This window comes from Haliaeetus albicilla, chromosome 11, assembly GCF_947461875.1.
Source record: "Haliaeetus albicilla chromosome 11, bHalAlb1.1, whole genome shotgun sequence".
NCBI lineage: Eukaryota > Metazoa > Chordata > Aves > Accipitriformes > Accipitridae > Haliaeetus > Haliaeetus albicilla.
This window is the reverse complement of record NC_091493.1, coordinates 19,495,567-19,517,574: the sequence shown is the minus strand read 5'-3', so window position 1 is coordinate 19,517,574 and position 22,008 is coordinate 19,495,567. Positions and strand designations below refer to the sequence as shown.

Sequence of the window (22,008 nt, the reverse complement as noted above, 5' to 3'; positions counted from 1 at the left end):
GTGTGCGCTGCCGTGCCCTCCGCAAAGGACGGGTCAGAGCCGCTGCCGCCAACAGAGCTAATGGCCAGCGGGGAGATGGGCTGGAGCTGCCCCGTACGAGCACCCGCTTCCCAGGGACCGGGGCGGGAGGGGTAATAAACCGCGCTCCCGCACCCACAGCCCCGCCAGCGCCCGGAGCCGGGAGTAGCCGGCCGCGAGAGCCGGGGGGTGGGGGCGCGGCACTGCTCTCTCCCCGCGCCCCCTCCCCGGCCGCCCGGCCCGGCCCGGCCCGGCCCCGCGGTCGGCGGGCTTCGCCTCCGGCCGGCCGCATCGGGGCGAGGGTTTTCGTTTTGTTTCTCGATCCCCGGGCCTGAAACGAGTGGGCGCCTGTAAGGCGGGGGAAGGGGGAGGCAGCGAACAGCCCAGCGCCTCTCGCTTCTGACACACACACAAAAAAAGGGGGGGGGAGGGGGGAGGCAAAAAAAAAAAAGAGAGCGGGAGCGAGCCCTGGAAAGGAGAAGGGGCTCCCCCAGCCCCAGGCGGCCCGGCGCCATGCGGCACCCCAGCCGCCGCGGCCCGAAGCCGCGCACCGGTGGCCGAAGCCGAGGTGGGGCGCGGGGCGCTCCGAGGGGCAGGCGAGCACCGGGTGCTCGGGGACGGCGGGTCTGTTCTGGGCACGGCAGGTCACTGACCATCTTTTGTGCAGGTATTACGAGACGGGGAGCATCAAACCCGGCGTGATCGGCGGCTCCAAACCCAAAGTGGCGACCCCCAAAGTAGTGGATAAAATCGCCGAGTACAAGAGACAAAACCCGACAATGTTCGCCTGGGAGATCCGGGACAGGCTACTAGCCGAAGGCATCTGCGACAACGACACGGTCCCCAGCGTCTCCTCCATAAACAGGTAAGAGCAACCCCGCAGCCCTGCTCGCGGCCCGATCGCCTCTTTGCGGCCCCATAAAAGCCCTCTCAACAGCGCGGACGGCCCAATCCTTCCTCGGTCAGGTTAGATCCGCCCCGCGCCCGCAGCGGGCCCCCCGGGCATGGCCCGCCAGCCCCCCCGGCCCCGCCGTGACCCCCGAGCTCCAGGCCCGGGCAGCGGGAGGGAGCGGGAGGGAGCGAGAGGGTCTGCTCCGGGGCTGGCCGCTGCACGCCCCAGGGCTGCGGCTTGCGACTGCCGCCTGGCCCGGGGCGGGCAGCGCTGCCGCGATAGCAGCTGAGCTCCCCCCCGCCGAGCAGTCCGGCGGTGCCGCAAGGTTTGGGGGCCGTTCGGGCTGGGGGGGGGCACGGCCGGCGGAGCCGGGCTTTCCCCTGTCCCTCCAACGCCCCTCCCGGGGTGTGAACGACCGCCAGCCTTGTCGGGGTATTAGGGCTGTGAGCCGAAAAGCTGCCGTTATCCGCTGCTGAGCCGGGCTGAGAGCCCCCAGCCGCCGAGTGCTGGAGGAAGGCTTCCCTTGCACCCGCTCCCCCCGGTTCACTCCTCATCGCTAGCCGGAGGGAACGGCTAAACTTGCGAGGCGGTCCCTTTCCCCGGCTGGGGAGCGCTGCTCCCTGCGGTCCCTGCGGCTCCCGGCTCGGGCTGATCCCTGCCCTCGCAGGAGGCTGGGGAGCAGCAGGATCGATTCAGCACTAGAGAACAATTTCCCCCCATCTCCTTCCCCAGCTGCTAGGGTGCGACTTTTGTTGGTGGAGGGACTCAGATTTGGTCTCAGGTTTGAGGTGACAAAAATAACCATATGACAGGCAAAAAGAAAGGATCGATGCAGGAGAAAGAGGCTGGTGATAGATGTAATCAAGTACTAACACACGGCAAAGCGCTCAGACTGTTCACGTGCCCGCACATTCAAACGCAGCGTCCATCAGGTCCTCACACTTTGGCAACACACAACACCCTTGCACAGTAAAAGTAATTACGCTGTTTTAGCGTAACCTATGTACAGATACCTTAACTATGCCGACAGAAGTACAACCTCGAGAAACGGAGTAACACAGGGATATCTGCAAAGGGTACATACATAGGCACAAAATAACCTCACCAACAGAGTAGAGAATACATGAAATTTTGCACGCAATCCCAAATATACAGCGCTTCCCACTCAAATAAATGTGTGTAGGGTATATGTAAATATGCATGCAGGCTTTTGTAGCGTCCACATAGATAAAAACGCACAAGTAGGTATATTGGCCCTTTTGATACATAACAAGTTTAGCCAGCTTTTTTTTTTTTTTTAAAAAACCTGTATTTATAGCAAGGGAAGCAAAAAATAAATAGCAGGGAAAACACAGTGGTATTTTTTGTCTTGCGCTTTTCACGGCAGATTTATCAAAATATGTCTAATAACTCAGACTGCGTATTTCTAAATCTGGCATCCTGTATAAATGGGTTTTAATATTTTGCAAATGATATGGAATTATCCCAAATCATCTTGAAAACAGCAGGTAGAATTAGCTACTGGAATGTACCTTGGCTAAGAAAGATTCCCTCAGACACACTGTCTCTGTAATATACTGCTAGGCTACCCTAGGAAATTATCCCTGTGTGTGCCATCTGTATTAAAATGGTTATTAAGTTATGAACAGGGTAACATAATACTGATCGGCTAATTATACACCCTCCTAAAAAACCTCCAGGTCTCTGTTACTCTCTCAGTCAGGTATTGAAATAATAACAGTTTGACATTCAGACACCTTACAAAGGCAGCTGCGGAAGGACAGCCAGCTATCCCTGGGAGGAATTAAGCTGGTGGTACAGAAGTCCAGAGTAAGAGCTGTGGGCTTTTTGGAGGAATAGCATATATGGACCCGACACACATGTATACTTCAGCTAGCTCAAGGGGTCTTAGCATCCAAATGTCACTGAACTCTCAGCCTTCTGCCTGCTGGACCCAATGCCTTGTGTCTGGGTTGCAATGTCCTGGGCAGAAGGCTGAGCGCCAGGTTTTGCTCCCACCTTTGCTACCAGTTTGTGGCAGGGCTTTGGGGGTTTTGTTCCTCAGTTTTGCCACCCTGGAAATGAAAACTGATCCTTCTCGGAAGGAGGTGGGAACAGATGTCAGTTAGATTGCGCTTATAAAATGCTTTGAGAAGGACAAGTGCTTTGTAGATGCTAAGTATTATTATATTAAAGAGGCTCAGCTGTGACCCACCATGTTTGATTCATACTGCGATGGCATTTGAGTGTGTAGTCACCAAAGCACAAGAGCATTTTGGCTTCATGTGATTAAGTCTTTCTCCATTGCTTTTAAAAATTCAGGCCCAACTTCTCACTGTTCACCTTTGTATAAGGCTCCCCAAACCTCACATCTGTGAGGAAGTGAGCCCATTATATCACAGGTCATAAAATTTGCAAGTCTGTGCTAGGCAAGAACAGGACCGTGAACTGGGAAAGAATTGCAGCGGAATAGGAAACAGCAAGTATATAAGGGCCCGATCCCAGTGCTGCAGAGAGTAGCGTGAACTTCATCACTCCAATGACTTTTGTGACTCCAGCTCACAAAACTCACAAACACAAAGAGGGGACTAAGTTCACAATTTAAATATACATTTATCTCTCTTGCATTGTCAAAACACACATATGGAATTGGGTCAATTCTTTGTAACAGCACATCTCTTACCTGCGGTATGATCACAAATTGAAGTTAATCTAACACTCTGAGTCTCTGAGCAGCTTCAGATAGATGACAGTTTTAAAACCCAACCTTGTAGAATTATCTGTCTTCTTATTTTCACAAAATGTGGAGTTTCCAAAGCAAAATCTGCATTGGCCCTGTGTCCAGAATTGTTAGAGCTACATCCATGAGCGGTTTAACATCTTGAGACTATAAGCGAGGCATTTACAGAAGTAGAAGTCACCTGTGTCCCTAGATAGACTGTGAATACTGCACTTCAAAATGGAGATCTCCTTGTACATGGGAAAAAATTACTTTTGGTTATTATAAGATTTTCTGAAAATGTATTAATTACTTTTTATTTCCTTTCTTTCTGGGGATTAGTCTAACATTAACAAAGACTTTTGGGTGAGAGACTAGAAAACAATGCCATTTCAATTCAATTTTTAAAGTCTCCCTACAACATTTAAAAAATCTATTTTTCATTAATTATTTTTTGTGATACGTGAATTCTATGTGCCTACATTGTACTGATCTGTCAGTATTGCACTGAGAATATTGGGACACATTTGGGACAACACGTAATTCAGTATTGTGATTTATCAGAAGATTCTTCCTACTAAACTCATGCAGATAAAGGCTAGATACAAACTCGGGTGAAAAACATGACTTAAGTACCCTGTCAAGATTCAGGAAAAAAAATTAAAGTCTTCTCCTATGCGGTAGTTTTCCTTTAATTATGGCCAAAAAGTCTAGAGAGTATACTAGTTAATAAGCAAAGCGCACCAGAACTGACAGGATCAGGACAGAGCAGTTATCTCTGCACCGGGAGCTTCATACATTAGGTACTATACAGTATAAATCTATTGTGTATGTGTAGGTATACACACACACATATATATATATACACACATATATATATATATACATGCATCTATGTAAACACACACACACGCACAGTGCATGTAATTGAGAAGCAGGCAAGTGACAGAAGCTCTTGATTCTTTGGTTAGCAATTAGTGCTTACTTTAAATCACTTGAGCACCTTACTTCTTGAGCACCCTGCCAGCCCGAACTTTTCCATCTATCATATAACTATAAATGAGTTATCTTTGGTCACTTCGGGTTAGAATATTTCAACTGGATTTAGGCACTGCTGTAAGCCTTGCGGTGGTCTCCTAAGTATGAACTCAGAGGCAGATGTCAATGAGAATTTTTCCTTTGCTTTGTGGCCTAAGAACACAGGTTTCATGAGATAATAATCACCTCAGAAAAATCTTTTGTATTAGACAGTGTACTTTAGTAGGAACAGGACAGAGCACTTCGCGGACGCGTGTTCACGGTTATGCAGCAAGGGATGCAATGGGCATTGTAGTTAAAGCGTTACTTTCTGCTTCTCTTTAATTAATTAATTCCTTACAGGCCCAGAAAGGCAAAGCAAAACAACGCCCCCACAATTTGTCCCTCTATCCTAGCTCTCCTGCGGCTGGGTTCAGTACTAGGGACTCCCAGTTAGTCCTTATCCAAGGAATGCCAAAGCCAAAGCATTACAGAGTTCAGTCAGCCTTCTGGATACACTTCGGACCCCGAGTTCCTGAGAGTAGACCTAACTTAATACCAACTGTAGGGAATAGAGTTAGTGGCTATATTATCTCAGTCAAGCCAACAGATGTTTTTTCAATCTTCTCTTAGGTATTGGGTATATGTTAATTTCTAGTTAATTTCCAGTGTTAAATGCTTGGTTTGGGGAGATGTTTCCTGTTTCATTGTATAACAATCGGCTAATGATTCCTAGTTAAAGTCTCCAGTGATGATGTACTCTTTAAAAATACTTACGGAAAGACACACACATTGATTCAGGTTATAATGACCAGTGAAATATGCTTGTACATTGAAATATTATTGAGCAGTGGCCAATTTCTGTGGCTGTGGGCAGGCCTGTAGTTTAGAGCAAAGAATGGCATATTAGGAGATCAGATTTCTCTTACCAGTTCTGCCATTAACTTTCTGGTTATCTTGGGCAGGTCACACGGACTCCTTATGAGGTTGCTTTGCCATCTGTAAAATGAAAATAACAGTATTTAGCTACCTTTGTAAAACTCGGTGTGACCTTTCACTAAAAATGCCCATGGAGTTCAACCCATGACGAGGAAAGCTTCAACACTGGAGCTATTTTGTTTTACATCAGCTGAGGCTGTAGTCCACGCAAGGGAGATAGAATTGAACAGAATCTCGATTGAGGTAAATGTAATGTCTCAAGACAAACAATCGAGTCTGGCAAAAGGCAGGGCGTATTAGGGCAGGGGCTATGTCATATGCGGAAGAAATCAATGTTATGGCAACAGAGCTTTCTGAGTCACTCTCGCTAGCCTTGCTTGAGAATTTCCCCAAAGGACACCCTGGTCAAAGCCACTGGTGAATCTCTCCCTGTCTTTTCCACCGAACAAATCTGGAATTCTTGGAGGACAGGTAGTGAGTCTAGGGAGAAGTTGGAAGAGTACAGAGTATCTCTAATGGCGGCTTGTTCATGGTGACCAAAAGCAGTGACAGCTACATGGCCTGCAGTGAACACGGGGTGAATTGCACTGTTTTAACTGGCAAACATGTTTGTGTCACACAAACCTATCACCACCATCACTACTTAGTAGCTACAAGCCAGTTTTCTCAGTAGAGAGGCCAATGGTTAGACTGGCCACGTAGACTGGATTAGCCTCTGACTGTGAATGTGTTGGTGCAAGGCAGGGGTGAAGAAAAGTTGTCCGACAGTACCCAACAGAGTTTACCAGGTCTCATAACCTGGCACTTCTTGTGGCGCACAGAAGAAGCTTGGGATCCTAGCAGGGATCCTCTCCCTTAGTTGATGCTGAGTGTAAGGTTTCCCTGTGATTTCCTGCATCAGGGCATGCTCTCAAGGTAGAAGACTTCTACTGCCAGTTGTTTTCAGCTGAGCAAAGAAAGTGAATGGGTCACACAGGGCTTCATTACAGGGAATATACTCCTTTAAATTCAGATTCTTTTCCATCAGACACAAACCTGGTATTATCTTCTTTTTATCATTGCAAATAAAGGACAGGCTCATAAAGCAGAGGTTACAGACAATGTTACTGCAGCTGAAAGAGTAAATGAATGCTCACAGCATTTCTCTTTGTCTTATTCATCATATCTGGCCACTGGAAGGTTGTATGGTGGGAACTACAATAAGCTACCTGCATTTTTTCTCATTTTCATATTGCAGAGATATTAGCTCAACGGAGGCGCTTAGCAAGTAAAATTGGTTGTGCCTGGGAAGTTTTGAGCTCCCTGTTCTGTGAACCTCGAAGTTTAGAACCACATCGGTCTCTTTATCACCTAAAAATACCAGCCCTTCCTTTTTGTATAGATGTACAGAAAGCTTGATTTTTGTTGGAAGTTAAACATTTTCAAGCTTTTGCATCTAATGAATGATTGCTGCATTCTGCCATAGAGGTAGCTGCATTTCAGTGCTGGGTGAGTGAATCTTATGGAGCTAAACCTCATTTACCAGAATCACTATTATGTGAAAAAACTCATTTGACTTTGGGAGAAAAGAGGAGAAAATATAAGTGGCTTGGCCAAGCAATGACAAAGTGGTGAGAACAATATAGTGATCTGAAGGGCACAGTCCCTCCAACAGGAAAGGAATTATTCACGTTTAAACAAAGTAGTATAGCCAGGAATGAAGAGAGGGAAATAAGAAAGAAACTTTTAAATAGTAGCAGAAGGTATCCCCTGATAGGAAGGTCCATTAAGTTGTGGAATTGCATCCCATAGGAGTTCCTGATTTCTGGGAATATATATATAACTAGATGGCATTAATAACAAGCAAACATACAATAAGAAATAATCTTGTGTTGGCTAAAGAGATAGATAATGCTTTAGCAGGCCAGCTGGACCCTTTATGATATGATGACATGATGCATACAAAACAAAGTTGTGTTTTCAGCCGTATATCAAATATCCCCCAAAACCCGTCTCTGATCCTAAAGCCCATTCAAACAAAAGATTTCTGTATTACTTGAATAAAAAGATACAACTTCAAAACCGTTGAACAAGGCTGAGCTTCACTTAGATTCCATGGTCTTTAAGGCATGTTGAAATTCAAATGGAGTTTAGGCTCTCTTCTTACAATCAGCAAAATATTTAGGGATCCCAGTTTTGGGGAGGGTGTCTATAAATGGAAAGGTAGAGACTTCCAAAAGCATTTGTCATTGGCCTGACATCCGTGCAGCTAACTAGGGCTTTAGGAAATCCCATCTGTGTGTAGATGGCTCTGATGGTGATTACTACTCATGAAAGCTTCAGAAAGGTTTTTCTCCCAATCATTTTTTAAACTGAGAGCTAACGGAAATGAGGATTTTTCCACTGTAATCCCAATTAATCTACTGGAGCCTATACATGCACGGCCATATTTACCAGTCCCAACTGTTTAAAAATGCCAAGGCAGAGCCTAAATCATGCAATTGGCATAAAAATAATGAGTACTTGTAATACAACATGGGTTTGTTTTTACTTGTTTTCTTTTCTCTACCCTAAATTTTTAAAGGGATTTGGATATCTGACTCCCATTAAACAACTTTAAAAACACCTTAACAATGCAGTCCTTTGAGCCTTCAGAGAGCTGACAGGCCCCTTTTCAAGCCCCCCAAAGCACTGGAAACAGACTTTATTAAATGAGAACTGAAATTCTTATGCTATCACTTGACTAGAGGAGCTGGAAAACCCACAACAAACACCGTTAGGCTTGTGATGAAATACTAGACAGTATGATATTCAGTGCTAGCCTCCAATTTTCTCTAGTGCCAGTAACTGAGAGCTGATTTTGTAGCACTTATATGGCTATCTACCCAGCTGAAAATCACAAATCTAATCACTTGGTTTCCAAACTCCTCAGAGTGCACTTACAAATATTCATTTCCAATCAGTTTGCACCTGCTAATATTTCTCAATGCTCACATGTGATGACAGAGTCAGAAGCAATGCCGGTGCTTACTATTTCTATTGCAATAGCATAAAGAGGCTCTGTGCATAGATCACAGCCCATTGTCCAAAACAGGCACAGAGTAAATAGAAATTTCTTTTGAGAGGTTCTTTTAGAAAATCAGTATATACACACATCTTTCTTTACACCATCCCCTTAGCTTGTACTAGGCTCATAATTCAGACAGTCCTCAAGGTTTCAGGGATCCTGAAATCTTTGTTACAGGAAATAAGGTACCTGGCCAGGGCTCACCCACCAAGCCCAAGCCTAGGTGAAAAGCAGAGCAAAACTGGAGAGCCCTCTTCTTCAGGCTCATATCTGACAAGACGGAAGCTGAACACTAGCTAGACTGCGATAGCCTCCCCCCTCTTCCCCGATAAGTAGGCATATAAATAAATAAATAAACGGCATCCTAACTGCACTGAGAACTCAATAAAACAATCACATCAAATATGAGGAGGTATAAATCTCATGTCTGCACAGGTAACCCACTCAATTGCTTTTATTATGGCTCAGCCTGACTCCATTTATTACCATCCGCGGCCTGGGTGAAGGATGTTTGCATGGAGGGTGGTCTCCTGGTGAAATCCTATCCCTGGAACAGTGACAATCAGCCCATACAGAGGTGGATTTTGGTGGGGAGACCAAAGGCAGATCCATCTGTCTGCATGAAAACCAATCAATAACCCTGTAACTAGACCCCTTGTTGCTGGGAAATGGACAACACAATAGTTCAGTCCTGGAGCCACAGGAGAGGAATAGCTGTGGTTGGGGTGTGAAGAATGACAGGAGGTATGCATGAAATGTTTGAGACATATGGACAGAATATGTCTGTCCATATAGATACTGAGGAGGAGTGATGGGATAGGAGCGTAGAGGGTACATTTATATATATATAGTAGGCAAATTTGAAAGGTTGATGTGTTCAGAGGTGGGTATGGGGAAGGAAAAAGCAGAGTTATACTGTGGTTTTTTTTAATAGGACATTTATGCAGGGACTGTGAGTGCAATGCAGATAGGTACCTCTGAGGAAATGCGCCTGCTGGTTGGACACTACATATATCAGTATATGGCAGGGAACATGTATCTCTAGACAGGCACATAGATGGTGACACAAAATGCTGGTAGGCTAAAGGAAGCATATGCGGGAGTTTGATGTGGTCGGGGAAGGATATTCCTTTGTCCTCTGTCCGGCTTGGGATTTATGTGTATTCTAGTTTTGACAGAGAGGAGGAAGAGTGATGTGCCAAAAGCCTGAACTAACGGACTGTGGGTTCACAGATACACTTCCCAGAAAATGCTATGTATGAAACATTTACCCAAACCTCCCTGTTACATCAGGAAGGGAGATTCTGGTGGCTTGTCTCTGCCTGTAAGAAAAATAGAAATAGGACATTTCTTGCTGCTGTCATCCCTAGCTCTGCAGTTCCTGTAGTGTTTCCAAAATCTGCACAGAGTATTGTTCCCTGGGCTTCTAGCAACTCCCCCAACACACGCACACACACATACTCACAGAGATATGCTGGAGTTTGCCTCTATTAATTATTCTCTCCTGAGGGCCAATTTAGTTTTTATTCCTTTGGCTCCATTTTTAACAGTTCCTCCTTCTAAGATAAGCACCCTCCCATCTCTGCAGAGTCCAAGGCACAGGGTTAAACGTCCATCTCTGGTTGGGAGCCAAATTGCATCAAGAACAGCAGTCAGCTCTGCTCAAAATGCCCATCACTGTATTTCAGTTGAGAGGGGTGGTATCCATGTTTTGCAAGGCAGATTGATGTGTGTTCATTGATTTATAAAAGGATAAGCGGAGACTGCGACCAGACAACAAAGTCAAAAAAGAAACCCTCACATATCTGTCAGACAGGATGCCCCACTTCTAGTTTCAGGGGAGTTTGGATGGTTCCGGCAACAGTAACAGTACCCATTTCTTTGGTAAGGGAGGGTTAATATCCCAGCCCTTTGATTCCTGGAACTACTTCTCATTTCTTTAAGGAGGGCTGAAATATGAGGGCAATCTCATTACACCACTGCCCATTTTCAAGCTCTCACTTTAAAATTGTGATAGAGTTTTTGGGCACTAACATTTGGGCGCTTCTTAAAGGGACCATTGCCTTTCAACATACTCATGTTTCTCTAAAAATTCCTTTAATAACAATTTTTGCTCATCTACCTTTAAAAAGAAAGATCGCAGCACAACATAGCTATGTAACAGTGCCTGCTGTTAGAATTTGCCTAAATTAGGCCCTTTCTCGGTTGTTTAAATTTAGACTTTCAAGCTTGAAAAATTATACATTTATACATAAATTATACATACACAAAAAATACATACACACTTATTTAAAAAATCAATATGGAAGGGAGGAGATGTAGAAGAGAAGAGGAAAGGAAGGAATAATACTTCTGAAGAAAAAGAGATTGTGTTTGCATACTGAGTGCATAGGGGAAGTGTACTTCTGGGATGTGCTACGTACAAATGGGCCAAGGCTGTGTGAGCAGGGACAGAGTGGAAAGTGTGCAGTGTCACAAACTCCCTCTCCCTACAGAACAAACAGCAAATTCAGAGTTTTAAAGAGACCATGTTTGTGGTGCTGTCTCTGGCAGCCAGCCAGCCAGCCACAACATGAAGCTTCCAGAGTGGGTGGAGAGCACAGCTGGGGGGAGTTGGGGGAGGAAGGGGCAAGAGATAAGAGTGGAGTGAAAGGCTAAGGCAGATTTGACTTGGGTAGTGTCAAAACCAGACCAGCTGTGGTTTTACAGAAGGCAGTCTTGGCCACTGTGCCAAACAAGATGCAGAGAGTCATCCAGTATTGACATCCAACTCCCTTACATGGCTTTAACAATTTCAGGCTACATGTGTGCCTGTGTCAGGGGTCCATGCGTATGGAGGCAGCCAGGATGGGGACAGAGTAAGTCTGTCTGATTGTGTGCGGATTCTTGTGAGGTGCACAAGCTGGAGAGCAGGGAGGAACTGCATGGGTGAGTTTGTATGCTTGTACATGGGACAGCATGTGTAAATTTGTAAAAAGATGATTGCCATGATTCTAACCCCCTTTTGTGGATTATGTGAATTTTTGTGACCTGCAAATATTGAAGGAAAAATGCATGCCTGTAGATGACCCCCCTGTGGGTCTTGGTGCCCAGCTGGCAAAACTGCCAGAGCTGGTGGCACAGGGAGACATGAAATGGAAGGGAGTGTGGCCCATTTCAGGTGGATGTGTACACAAGGAAATGCTGCTGGCACAGTGAGAGGCAAGGAATAAAGTGCTCCTGGGGAACAGTCTTTAGAAGAGGGCAAGAGGAGGGTGCCAGCCCTGTAAACGAAGCCTTTGTACTGCTTAGAGCACCACCCTTCCAAAATGAAAGCACCTTCTGCACCTTTTGAAAGTGCTCCTGGATCATTCTGTGCACAGTGAAGTAATGTGAGCATGGAAACCTGGGTGCATTTGTGCAGATAGACCGCTGAGTCTCTATTGTTCTACCAGACAATCTTCTCTGTAATGGATATTTGGGTGAGACATGCCCTATACCCCATGACATGTGTACGAGGAGGAGTGTAGTCATATCACCAGGGCAACATGTCCAGCTGGGAGTATTGACTTATAGGAAGTAGGTATTACTGGTCTGTGTAAGAACTAAGAATAGTCTTATCCATGGAAACAATGCCGTAACTCTGCAGTAGCATGCAGGGAGTCATAGGGGCAAGCAAAGGCATGGCAATACACGTCTTGGGAAGCCTGTCTAGTTTTGTGGGGCTCTGCACAAGATTCTGCGTGACTGCTTCCCGATGGCAAGGCAATTGTGTGAATGCAGTGATGAACTGTGGCTGTGAGCAGATGCATGAGGGAGTCCTAGCAGTGGTCATATCTTTGTCAGCAGTTCTTTTGGGTAGGCCTGGGGATAAGGTGCTATGGCAGCCATACCAACAATGTGCTGGGGAGAATGCAGCTGGGGAGATAGGCAACGTCAGTAACACAAACGTGTGCGAGAGTGTGTACAACTGAGTGGCATCTGCTGAGATGTGTGAACACAGAAGGCATATGGCAGGGCGAGTGCACATATGCACAGAGATGCCACGTACAAATGTGGGGACATGTACCTGTTGGGGGTACCTAGTGCATCTGAAGGAATGAGGGGTGTATATGGTGTGATATATTTGTCAGGGAGTGGACATGTGCTAGTTCATCTGGTAGATGATGCAAGAAGGGGATAGCTGGGGATAGTGGGGGCAGAGGGGATTACGCTAAAGGAGGTATTTCTAATGATAGCCATAGTTTAATGTACTGGACTCTGCCCTCCTCTCCTCTCCTCTCCCCTCCCCTCACACTCTTCTCCTCATTACCCAGGTTATCTTGTTTGGGTTAAGAGGCCAATTTCAACAGACTATAATTGAAGAGTGAAGAGAATCTGATAAGATAAGGAAGGGACATCATTCCTCAAGGGATCAATAGAGGTTTCATGTTCCTTCTTCCCCTGCTGTGTCCCTAACACGCTAACACTCTGTGTCCATGGGCCTGGTTTATTTGCTCTGCTTGTCTGCAAGCCCGGAAAGGAAGTGTGGGAGTAGGGGGGGCTGTAGCCCCCGTCTATCACACAGCCAGAGCAGGGGAGGGGGCATAAGGAAGGGGCAGTGGGAACACCGGTGGTGATAGGTCCCCCCTGGGAGCCAGGAGGAGGCAGGGAGGTGACAAGCCTGATGCCCTCCTAGCTCTGGCAGGGGCACAAGCTCACAGGGGAGGTGTTCACCTTTGGCTTTTTATCTCGGTGTTGTGCTCTGCAAGGGAAGGATATTGATAATTTGTCTAGATTGAGACTCGCTTTTCCTAGTGTCCCCAAGCAGACAAGCTCAAAGCTTTTTATAAGCACTCATGGGGTGACCTCTCAGGGCCCCTCAGGGTGAGGGAGGTATAATTACCCCTACCACAAGGAGGGCTGGTAGCTGCTCCTGATTAGGTTTATGTTAGGATCTGAGGTTCAGGCTTGACGGCCCCAGTATCTCACAAGCCATTCTTAGCAGTTTTTGGACCAAACCAGCATGAGAGCATCCCCTTGAGAAACATGGAGCTGCCTCAGCAGTGAATCCAGGTCCCTTCATGGCAGGGCTGCCAGGGCTCCCACACTGCACAGGCAGAGTTTCTTCTGCTCCTGCCTCATGCTCCTTGGCAAGAAGATGCGCACCTCACACAAGTGATGTGAGATCCATACGGACCCACGTGCAGGGATCAGCGCTGCCTGGCACTCAGGCAGCCGGGGCAGTGCAAAGAAGTCCTTCCAGGAGGCCCAGCCTCTCGCACCAGGCGAGCGCTGCGGATGCTCCCCTGTCCCTGTGGCCAGTATAGGGATGCTCGGGCATGGGGAGAGGAGCTGAGAGGTCAGCACGGTGCAGGATCCAATCCAGATCCCATACAACAGAGCTGGGCAAGTTTCTGGAGAGCCTGAGACACAGAGGGGTCTGGGGCTGAGATATCTTCTTCCAGCTGATTTCTTTTTTATTTTTTAACACCCAGAGAAACAGACGCGGAGAGCAAGTCAGTCATGCAGTGAGCATGTGGCAGAGTTGGGAATACAACCCAGATCCCCTGACTCCCAACCTCAGGCTTTAACCACTAGACCATGCTTCCCTCTAAGCCACCTTGAACTTTCCTCAGTGAGGATGGGGGCTACTAAGCCTCTGTGGGCTGCAGTTTACCAAGCTGTCAGGAGTGTGCTCACTGGACCGCCTCACCAGAGACAGCCTTCCTCACGCACGCTAAAAAAGTTGAAAAGAAATTCATTTCATGGCCGGTGGTTGCTTAAAAAAGGCGATTCCAGCATATGTATGTGATAAATGTTAACTGTGCATTAATCGCATTAAAGAGGACCTATAAACTTTTCATTTCTAATTAAATTCTGGCCGGTGATTCTGGCAAAGCCAGCACACTCTGGGCCTTTGTTTATGTGGAAAATTAAAATGCAAATACAATGGAATTTATTTCCATTACTAGAGTGATATGCTGGGCTCCTCTGTTTAACAGCCTCCAATTATTTTCAAACAGGTCTCTCTCTCTCCCCCCCTTTCTCCCCCCTCTCTCCCTTCCTCACTCCCTCATTTTTTTTCCTCCCCCTATTACCCTGATGCTGCTACCCCAGTGTGAGGGGTGGGAGCTGGTAAAGCAGTGAGTGGGCTAAGGATGGTGTCATCTGTTCAAGGTCAAATGCAGGCAAGAATACAGAGAAGGAAGCAGGGGGGAAGAGTGGGAGAGCACAAACGAGGCAGGGGAAGTAACAAGGCTTAAGCTAATGCAAGGAGGAGTAAGGATTTACTTGTTAGCAAGCTCACTGAAAAATACAAGCTAAACTCACTGGCTTGCTAAATCCCAGCCATATAGATGACCTGACTGAGAGGGGTCACGGGTCTTTCCCTGATGGGATATTTTGGTGAGACAGTACAGTTGAGAGCTCTCTCTGGAAGTTTTCGGGATCTTCACAGCCCTTTTCATTGACTTTGTCTGGATATGACTGCTGCTGGGCCAGATCCTGATGGCTGAGGAAGCACGGAACAGGCCCAATGGCAGACACATTGCCTGCGCAGAGCAAATAAATCCATGCGGCAGTGACACATAATCATCAGCTGAAAAATAACTGAACCCTCTTGTTCATTTCCAAGGGACTAAATGTGGCTACACTGTCTTAGGGCATTAGTGCACAATATCCACACAAGTCAGAAGCTGTTGCACAAGCCCAGAGATTCATTGTACATTTAAAATTTCTTAACACATATATTTACTGCTAAATGCTGCTGACATAGAATCCCATTCTTTCTTACATATAGAAGAGACCCAGGTCAATTCAGACATGGGAACATTGCCAGGCACTCACACACAGATCAGAGGCATCTGCTAACTGACACAGATGCCCTGCTATGCATTAATATAGAAAGTCGCAGAAGATGACCCTTGCAAAGGCAAGTATGCACTTTGCTGTAGGTGTAGGTAGTCATTTGTAGATCACTTCACAGACTCAGTCGAATCTATTTGAAACTGCACAGTGTAGTCTGGCGTATATTTGTGAAGAAACCTAGGATACGGAGACTTACCCAAAAACGTAACTGAAAAGTCTTAGCAAACCCCCTGAGTGTACCAGAAGGCACACACACATGTAAACATATTCACATAGCCTTAGAAATACATCGACATGCACACACGGTTATTCACAAATAAGTGGCCACAGACCTTGAAGTATTCGGCTGAGAACCAGCCAGATGTGCCACCCTGTGTCGCACACACGTGAGCGGCGTACCCTCGGCACGCCCTGCTGGCAGGGAGAGCTCAGGAGCCAAAGGGATATTCTTTTAGTGCATGTGAGCATCTTAAGGAATCACCTAGTGTAAATGATCCTGCCCCAGCCGAGACCCGGAAACAGGAGAAGGACACATTCACTTACAACACTGAAAAGAGGCCATTACCCAGTCAAACAACCCAATCCCTGACATCATTATTCAATACACAGGAGCCCTGAAATGCACACTAACTCAATCACGGAGACACACGATTACAAAATAATACTGATGGAATCAATGAGACAGACATGCGGTCATACAAAGCGCACCCACCCCGGTGTTAATACACAATAACAGCTGCCCAACAAGCGAATACAAAACAGCCATTCATGACCACAATGGCAAAACACAGGGCCACATTCTCAAAGGAGACTGGAAAACTCTGGAGACAAAACCCAGAGGGGTTTTTGTTTTTGCCAGAGGGGCCTTAGAGCAAAACTTAGGGCGTGGGCAAAATCTAGCTATTGTCAGCCTGGTGAGTAAAAGCCTCGGTGAGGAGCGCGCTGAGCACGCTGAGCACGTTCATGTCTTAGTGAGGCTGGTGGACCCCCAGGGCACTCAGGACCATGCAGAATTGCACCCACAGCCATTGAAATAGACTGGTCTAGTTAAGTGACACCTTTGCTCAATGACCAAAAGCATCATGTGGTCACTTTTAACACAAGCAGGGAGGGGTGCATGACATTCAAGACTTATCGTAACACAAGCCAACCTAAGAAAGCAAAACCTACTGATTATCAGAAACGGAACACATCCATGCTATGGACAGATGCAAATGCTGTTCAGCACCCAGAGCCACAGAACCATCTCACAGACATCGTCTGCAAAATAGCCCAAGCCTCTTCCCAGACAACAGCAGCACACCCAAATCTATCACAGTGCTAGTGTCTTTCCCCTTCAGAGAGGGAAAAATCAAAGTGCCCACATAAAACATGCTCATAACGCCACAAATAATCGACTTTTGTGCCTCGCAGACTGTGCCAGAGCATGCTAACCCAAGCGCTTAACACAAGGCCTGAACGGCCGGCTTTTGCAAATCCTGCATGATCTTCTTGGGAGGGAGACAGGGGAACTGGACTCTAAGTCCTTTCCCCGGCACAGGAGGCATCAGTTCCTACTAGGTTGCGTGCACAAGAATATGCCATTATTGAAAAAGCCAGCAAGGCCAGGGGAAGACTGCCATCAGTTGTGTGTGCCTGCGTGCGTTGTGTGTACAGGAATTCCCCTTCCTCTACCGAGTGCCGCTGCTTGTAGCCATTAAAAAGCCCAGGTCCTCATGCTGGGTGTTCAGTGAGTATTGATTCAGTCTGCAAGCAATTTTAATATTTCTTCAGGGACTTTCCAGCAACAGCACAAGTCATTAATTCACCCTCCCAAATTGCTTATTCAATAGCAGGAACATGGCTCCTGAATAAAGTCCCAGAATTTATGTGACTCACATGAGTCAGGAGGTCAAACAACTGTTATGGAGCGAAGTTAAAAATCCAAATAAAATATTGACACTTTTTTGGGGAGTGGGAGGAGGGGGAAGGGGGAAGGGAAAGAAAAGGTATTTAAAATAGGGTTTTGTTGCAATGCCCCCAGGATAAAGAACGGAAAGAGATTGAAGACAAGTTGGAGTTTGTAAAATCAATGGGATTTATTGCATATCCGCTTGGTATTTAATAACTCCTTCCTTTCCACCTCCCCCTGCTCTGTATGTACATGGGGGAGATCAACTCTTCAACAAAACTACAAATAGCCAGCCACAAAGTACACAGATGGACACCCGAACACCAACACATGAAGGCAGGCACATACAGGGATGAATGTTACTGTAAGGCAGTGGCATAGCATCAGAAGATCCTCTCATGACCTAGGGTCTTGACTGAGCTAGACAGAGCCCATCACACATGGCATTACATATGCCCATGTAGTAGCAGATAATCTATGTCCACTGTCTTTGTAAAAAAAAGATGGGAGGGGAGACTGAGGCACAGAGTGAATTAAAGGATCCTGCTCAGTCACAGAACCCATCAGCGGGGTGGCTGGATTAGGATCCAGGTCTCCTGATGCCCAGTTAGTGGTTTTGCTGCTGAAGGATGCTCCCTTTTACGGGAATGAAAGCACACACAGTGACCGAGATTAGACTGCAAGAAGGCATCTGTCTCACAGGAGGGACACACAAACCACACAGGAAGAAATGCAACACAGATGCCACACAAGCCCATCCGTATGCAGACAGACGCACACAGAGATACAAATACATACATGCTTCTACCGATCTCATTGCTATTCGGAAAGCACCGCAGCCAGATTACACACAGAAGTAGAAACATACCTGGAGACAGGCATACATGCAAATGACTGTGTATACAAATGCAGAAGCACATACATGCATCCACTGATACATCAGTATAGCCTTGTACAGCTGTATATCCCCACCGAAAAAGTCACGCAAACTGGTGTGTTGCTACAAACCTAGATTTTACTTACAGTGGTATCTTTAGCTAGCTGCACATAAACAGATGCCCCCCCACACTTAAATGCATTCTGCACAAGCATATTAATATATAGGACTGTCTTATTATATTATATTGGTAACTGTTTCAGTGAAACTATGCTAATTTTCTAGCAAAGATCTGAGACCATAGTAGCCGTCAAACAACATTTATTCATTAGCACTAACTCCATAAAAACAAGTGCACAAAAATATAGCCTAACTATCTAATCAAATAGTACTTGATGGCTTGGGATATTTAAGTGGGCTTTCTTTGTTTTATTTGGGTTTTTTTGTTTGTCTGGTTGACTTTTTAGTAAAGATTTAGGGCAGGTGCTTTCTCTGAGTTGAGATTTTCCAAAAGGCAATTTTTCAAGGGCTCTTTTGCATTGTGATAAAAATAATCTTTGACAACATTTTCCTCCTAAGACGTCTTTTGATCAAATACACAGTATGGTTTTAAAATTAAGCAAGGTAATGAAGAAAAGTTTGAAATTTCCATAATGATGCTTAAAAAAGATTAATATTTTTGCATTAAAATATGCTTCTGTGTTATTTCTAAGATTGTTTTGTTCATGATTGATCTTGCAACCGCCCTTTAAAAATGGCAAGATAGAATCTTTGGCCCACCTTATGCTACTTCCTCCTGTCTTCTTAGACTACAACATATTCAAGATAAAAATGTAAAGTTAGTATAGTTTTTTTAATACCACTGCCTACGTTCCTCTGTACTCCTCTACCTATGAATCCCAATTGCATCTGATCTTGTCCAATCTAAGTTAGATCAAAAAAAATGAAATACATGCTAATTTACAGCTGGAGGTATTCCAATTTGTTAGGTGAACAAGGACTTAATTTAGATTAAGGGGACCATGTTTTGAAACAATGGAGCTGGATAAAATCACTAAGATTCTGTAGAATATTGTGATTTTCAGAAAGAATATCTTGTAATTTGCAATACAGTATTCCACTGCAAAAGCCTAAACTGTAAAATTTGAATAATTAAATATTTATAACTCAGGTCTTCAGACAGTGTTAAACAATTGCTGCACCTCTTCTATGTTTACCCCAACTAGTGCCTGGCTCAGTGTGTCAAGCTCTGGACAAATCAGTCTTAAAGATCACTAAAGCTCACAGGGAGAAAAGTTGCCTGCCTAGGGATGAAGAAACACTTGTGCGTGTGGGAGGATCATTTAAACTGCTGCTCTTGGGAGGTTATTTGTCAATTTGGAGTTGTCGAAGGAATCTCAGCTGAGATGGTTTCACTGACAGGGAATAGGCAACAGGCTTTTTTACACAGGGGCAAATGAGAAAATTAATCTGAATTAACTTTGCAAGTGCATTGGTTAAAAGAATTAAAACATTGTTGGGATGCTCATTCAAAATTTGCGTGTCCTAAATGAATTTAGGTTACTTCATTTCCAAAGTGAATTAAGCTAAACTAAATTAAAGCTGTAGTTTAACTAGACCACTTAAATTTCACACATTCAGTTAACTCAAATTAGTTATTTTGCACAGCTGTATGTAGGTAAACCCTTAGATTGCTAACTCCTATGGACAGAGATTGTATTTGTATGGAGGCCAGGAAAAGGGGACCCACAAGTCCACTGTACTCTATCAGCCATCGCGATTGTAACAGAAAAAGATAGAAATAATAGGTTGTTGAAGGCCCACAGAAACTCATAGCTCTGCAGTTAATCGGATGGATGCCAGATATGTGATTTAGAAATAGAGCAGATCTGTATTCACAACTTACACAACTATGCAAATGTATACACAGGTTTCGGCCTTATAATACAGCAAGGTTCCACATTAATTATGTATCAGTATTCAGATATGTTAGCTGTTACATCATTGATATTATAGCCTTGTTATGGATGAGTTCTAGGTGGTTATGACTTATTATTTGTAATAACTGTGCTTGGTGCTGTACAAAAACATCCATATAGCTAGCTGGTGATGGTTACAAGCCACAGATCTGAACAGCCTATTTGCCCATTAAACTCTGTTAAAAACTGTAATGGTTAAATAAATGTTTATTAATTCTTCATGGGGTCTGAATATATAATATGTGACCCAAATGTCTAACTCCATATAGCCACAGTTATAAATGCAGACCTATGGGCAAAAATAAACAAGTACGCACATAGTGTGGTAAATTAAAACACACTAAGAGACAAATGCTAGTGCATTTGCAAACACAATATAGATATATAAACAAACATTTAGCTTGTATTCTCTAAACATTAGACCTGATAGTGACTTACATGAGCCAAGCAGACTGGCTACAGATTTGTCTTCTCATTACAAAAAGATGGCTTTGTCCTATAAATATGAAAACTAGACTCTCTTTTACAGAGATGGGCACCAACTTTATGCTGGGAGCCTATGTAGCACCCGCACCCTGAAGTGCTCGCCTATGCCTGACTGCTTTGGGTGGCATGATGCAGCAAGGAATAAATGATACCAAGACTAGTGAGGACTAGAACAGGAAGGGAAAGATTCAGGTTCTCTGTGGAAATTTTCAGCTTTTCAATGTGGTTTTGAATGAGAATTTTAATAAAATTCTACAGCTACATTTCAGTGTAGTTGGAACTGCTATTTCAAGAAAATCTTAATATATTAGTCTAATTTTAACTTTTTTAGCATAGTCTCTCATTCACCCTAAAGGTCATTTTCAAGGGGAAAAACCAATTTTTCCATTCTGATAAGGCTTAAACTCTTCTCACAATTTTGTTAATTTCTTTAAAACCCAAAGTAAAAATAACATTGGATCTAAACTGACACATTGCCAGCACTGTTTTTGTTTTGATTTTGGGTGAACATCTTCTACTGGTAAGGGGTCCACTCTGAAATTTTCACCAGTTCTGACAAATGTATGGGAGTCACACACAATGACACCCCTGTAAAGGGAATCACTCACCCAACATACACAAGCACGTACTGCAGTGGAGCACTCCACAAGATACAGAGAAAATACACAATGCTGCCAAGCCCCAAAGTTAAGAAGTCCTGAGTCAATACCCTGCAAAAGGAAGAGACTGGCATAAAGTTTACAAGGCTGTAAATAAGAATGTATTTGGGTTTTTTTCCTTTGCCTCCAGTTCTGGCCCCTTGGGAGGCAGCCAGGTCCCACTTCCACCTGGTCTTTGCAGCCATGATAGCCAGAAATACCTTGGTATTAAATGAAAGCTGAAATAATTGCTTATCTTCAAGATCTGAGGTTTTACACAAAATACCTGGTATGGCATAACTTGCAAGAGAGTTGAGAATGTTATCTACATTTATCTGATCCCTCCCAGTTCAAGACTCCTTTCCTAGCACACACATGTCTTCTGTTAATCAAAATGAATGTCCACAAGGAATTCAGCACAGACTCCTGAATTTTAATAACTGGAAATGGGCTCAAAGCAAAGCTTTCAATTAAAAGTTCCCATGCTCCAGATTAAGATATTTAACCTTGGCAAGCCCATGTGTTTCTGTAGGTCTTCTTAACTCACCTGCTGGCACAGCCGCTGTTCTGACAGCTCCAGCCCGTGCTGCGTGGCAGTCACTGGTGTGCTGGCAGCTCGTGGGGCTGTACCCTACGCCAGCTCCATGCTGCTGCAGCAACGCTGCTAGCAGGACCCAA

General features: G+C 45.0%; 1 protein-coding gene across 8 annotated transcripts in view; it reads left to right on the top strand.

Annotated features, from left to right (window-relative positions):
• The window catches only part of PAX2 (paired box 2), a 91,316-nt gene that overhangs the window by 5,230 nt on the left and 64,078 nt on the right, over positions 1–22,008 (top strand). For all 8 annotated transcript variants that reach the window (XM_069796475.1, XM_069796481.1, XM_069796478.1 and 5 more), the window contains one exon: positions 686–883. In XM_069796475.1, the coding sequence (XP_069652576.1) occupies positions 686–883 (198 nt within the window). The remainder of the gene's footprint in view (positions 1–685; positions 884–22,008) is intronic.